Consider the following 3,759-nt stretch of genomic DNA (forward strand, 5'->3'; position numbering starts at 1 on the left):
TGAGTTAATTGTAGCAGGGGTTTCCTGTGGCCTAAAATGTATTTCAAGGATTCCTCTGGGGTAAAGGTTGATAAAGGCTGATGTAGCATAAAGGGATACATGCTGCCATAGCAGTCCTCTAATGTCACAGTCCATACCTGCCAATGTGAAGGGACTGCAATACCTCAACTTGTTTTCAGCATTCTTCATCTGGTGTTGAAGTAGAGCGCCACTTTTGCATAAAAATCTTTTTTTTAAATGAATTATTGCATTCCAAATCCATTTATTTAATCTTTGGAAGAATCATCGCAGAGCCTATTCTTCTCATACCGAGGCGGGACTTTGCACCGATTTCCTCAAACTCGACGGACCGTTGAGTGGGATTGGCTAAATTTTAATGTTAAAATGAGTTCCTGGTTTGGGCTCTTCTAGACGGACCAAAAATTCGACAGATTTCCATAACCTATAATCAGGTTTTAGGACTTGTCTTAATCGTGAAATCGGCAACTCTGCATTTCCAAATGAATCATTTTCCAAGCAAGCCAAAAACAAGCTCGATGTAGCCACCTATGTGAAGAGTCAATGCAAACCACCGCCAAGATCTTCACACTGGAAGAATAAAGGCCAAATCCCATTCGCACCGCCACGGTCTCAAAACCACAAGGTATATGTGGTGCCCAGGTGACCACGCGGATGGCGCCGTGCAAAACACTAATAGTAAATAAAAGTAAATCACCGGCACACACTTGAAGGGTTTTTTAAAGTATTGATATGTTTATTCAATACCCAATGTCACATACTGTCATACGGTGTCACAGACCGTCACTGTCGCTCTGATGAAGGATCCCTGTGCGGACCCAAAACGTTAGCACTGTATGACAGTATGTGACATTGGGTATTGAATAAACATATCAATACTTTAAAAAACCCTTCAAGTGTGTGCCGGTGATTTACTTTTATTCACACTGGAAGAATGACACCTCCATATGCTGCATTCTCCATAACGCAGGATAAGTGAAACATCCAAGAGGAAGGGTAATAAACCCCTCGTAATGGCCAGGGAAGGAGGACACGCGTAGGCAAGTCAGCCTGCCATCATCCATCCCAGTTTGCATGGAGTGACCCTTTAAGCCCTTCCTGCTTCGTCAATGGTTGAAGATTGAGTAGTTTTGTGTTATCCTTTTTATTCGGCTAAATGGATCTGTAAACCTAAAAAAAAATGATTTGCCGCGGCTCAGTTTGGCTACATTCAGAACCTTGGGCTGATGTACAAAAAGAATTATTGGATGACTTTATTTATTTAGAAATCACGACTTGCGATGGGTTTTCCGATATCTTGTTCTGGCTCCAGATGGAGGTTTATGTCGGAGGAATATATCGGGGCTGGCGGTGAGGCAGAACCAGGATCCGTCCCTTCAGTCACGTGGTGCATGCCTCGGCATTGCCTGGGAACTTTGGGTTGGCCCAATTTTTAGCTTTTCACACGTCTACAATATAACTACATTACGGAGAGTCAATATTTCATGAAATGTTCGTTGGTGGCTTTGAGAGGAGAAAAGTGAATATATTTTAAGATTGATGTAACAATCCATTTCTGAGGGGGGATTGAGGTATTTTGTAGGAACCAATGGAAAGTGTAGACATTTGGGGCAACCAAATAGAACTCCTCTTGCATCATCCTGGCGACTCTGTAGTGCTAAACGTTTTAACTGTGGTTGCTATAGCTTGCAGCAGTTTTCACCTCGCAAGGGTTAGTTTTTAGAATGCCCGAAATGATTCTGTAAGCTTTGCTTATTCTTTCGCCTCCTTTCTGGTTTCTGAAAGGCGCTGCATCAGATCATGTCTGTGGAGGTTCTCATTCATCCAGGTCAGGGTATATCTGTAAAAAAATAGGTCAAGGCAACTGGACTCGCTGTATTTTTCTGGAAGAAGAGGCCATTTATGTAAAGATGGAGAAGCCAAGCTTGAATAGAGGTGGGGGGGGGGGGGAATAATTTTTTGTGAAAGTCATTCTGAATTGAGAAAGCCGGTCGGATGTCCAGTGAAACGTCTTCAGAAAAAATACAGCAAGTCCAGTTGCCTTGACTTAGATCACGTGTGGCCGGCAACTGCTATATATGACTGTGACCACGAGTAAAGGTGCCCATACACTGCACGATTCTCGTACGAGAATCGCGGGAAATCCCGCGATCGTACGAGAATCGTGCAGTGTGAATGAAGACGTGCGACCGTTTCTACTGTACGGTCGCACGTCTTTTGTCTAAGGAGCACGCTAGAAAACCCGCCGGGAATCGTACGATTTTCGGCTGGTGTGAATGATGCCTGGGAGACAAATGCCGAACGGGCCTGTGTGCGCACGAGCACACTGCCCGTTCAGCATTGCGGTCATCGGAAGCCCGCCCCTTAAACACATTCCTTAATGGGGGGCACTGACTTTCACTGTAAACAAGCGGCCAGCAGGCTTTCTACAAGTTGTGCTGAAGGCTACGGAAGTGACAGTTGGCACTCCCATTAAGATCTGTGCTTACCATTCCCAAACTGCAGCTGAAGGGCGCTTTAAAAGCCTTCAAGGAACCTTCTGGAAGCTCTGTAAAAGCTCGCTGTCCACACTGCTCCTCTACAAGCTGAACTAGGCCTTCAAGGTCCCCTCCGGTCCGGTCTGATCCTGTTGTATACAAATAAGAGTTGGCTGTAGCTTTGCTACATTTTTTTGGCAGGATTAGGATCTGTGCGCCCAAAATAGAGCTGGAGAGTGATTTATAAGCTGCTTGAAGCTTCTTAAAGACTTGCTGCTGCCCCTCGAGCTAAGATTGAATGAGACTCGTGCTTAGGGCTGGGCACACATTTTACAATCCGATGATACAACCTTGTTTAGATTGACCAGGAAGGTAATACGAGGACCTTCCACTCCTTTCATGTCCAGTCATAGCTGGTGGTGATCCTAAAGGAGATTGTACATGGCCAGCTATGAGACCTGTTCATGCCATAGCGTTGGCACGCTGGCGCACTGCGTTGCCCTTCACGGTGTAAATTTTCAGCGCTATCTGAATACTTGTAATAATAATAAATAATAGTTCACTCATTATTGATCACCGCAAAGCATGGTACTGCATTACCGCGGGCTATGCCCTCTGGGAGGTGTATTGAGATGGCAAGACTGCACCTAGCGCACATTGAGAGACCTAAACATACAAATCCTGCGTGTTTAGTACAACGCTGTAGTGTGAACAGGCCCTCCGTGTCCGTGCGCTTTTCTGAATGTGCAATCGCCGTCTATTGTCCGTGTCCTTCTTATACCGCCCTGCAAAATTCCCATCCGAGCCGTTTTTTATTTTATTTTTGTCCTCGTCGTCCACCAATCACAATATTTAGGACCCTCCTACCTGCGATTTTGTCCAGGACGGCCCGGGGACGCGCTACGTTCCTTCCACGGTATGAAGACGCTTGTTTTATTTTCGAATGTCTGTAACTATATCTAAAAAAAACAAACAAAAATCCTAAAAAGAAAAGTCAAGTGCCTTCACCGCTCGAGGCTCGAAAATACAACAACAAAAAAAAGACAAAAACCTTTTACGAAGTGATTCCTCACATCCTATGCAAGTGTTTTGTACAACCTGCATAACCAGAACTTTGTAAAACTTGTTTAACACTCGGACCTGTACATAGTGTTTCTAAAGAATAGTATTTTTATTTAGGTACTTCAGACTTGAATTTGTGTCCTGTGTCGGTACTTGTATAATGCCTAATCTCTCTCCCTCTCTCTCTCTCCCTTCTCCCCCC

At 44.6% G+C, this 3,759-nt stretch overlaps 1 protein-coding gene across 1 annotated transcript in view; it reads right to left on the reverse strand.

Moving 5' to 3' along the window:
* Window positions 1–3,759, reverse strand: part of LOC108789401 — a 17,259-nt gene that overhangs the window by 4,480 nt on the left and 9,020 nt on the right. The window contains exons 3-4 of the mRNA XM_018559399.1: window positions 3,363–3,454; window positions 2,508–2,644 (exon numbers count right to left, since the gene is read on the reverse strand). Coding sequence (XP_018414901.1) covers window positions 2,508–2,644; window positions 3,363–3,454 — 229 coding nt within the window. The remainder of the gene's footprint in view (window positions 1–2,507; window positions 2,645–3,362; window positions 3,455–3,759) is intronic.

This window comes from Nanorana parkeri, unplaced genomic scaffold, assembly GCF_000935625.1.
Source record: "Nanorana parkeri isolate BGI_ZX_2015 unplaced genomic scaffold, ASM93562v1 scaffold392, whole genome shotgun sequence".
Taxonomy (NCBI): Eukaryota; Metazoa; Chordata; class Amphibia; order Anura; family Dicroglossidae; genus Nanorana; species Nanorana parkeri.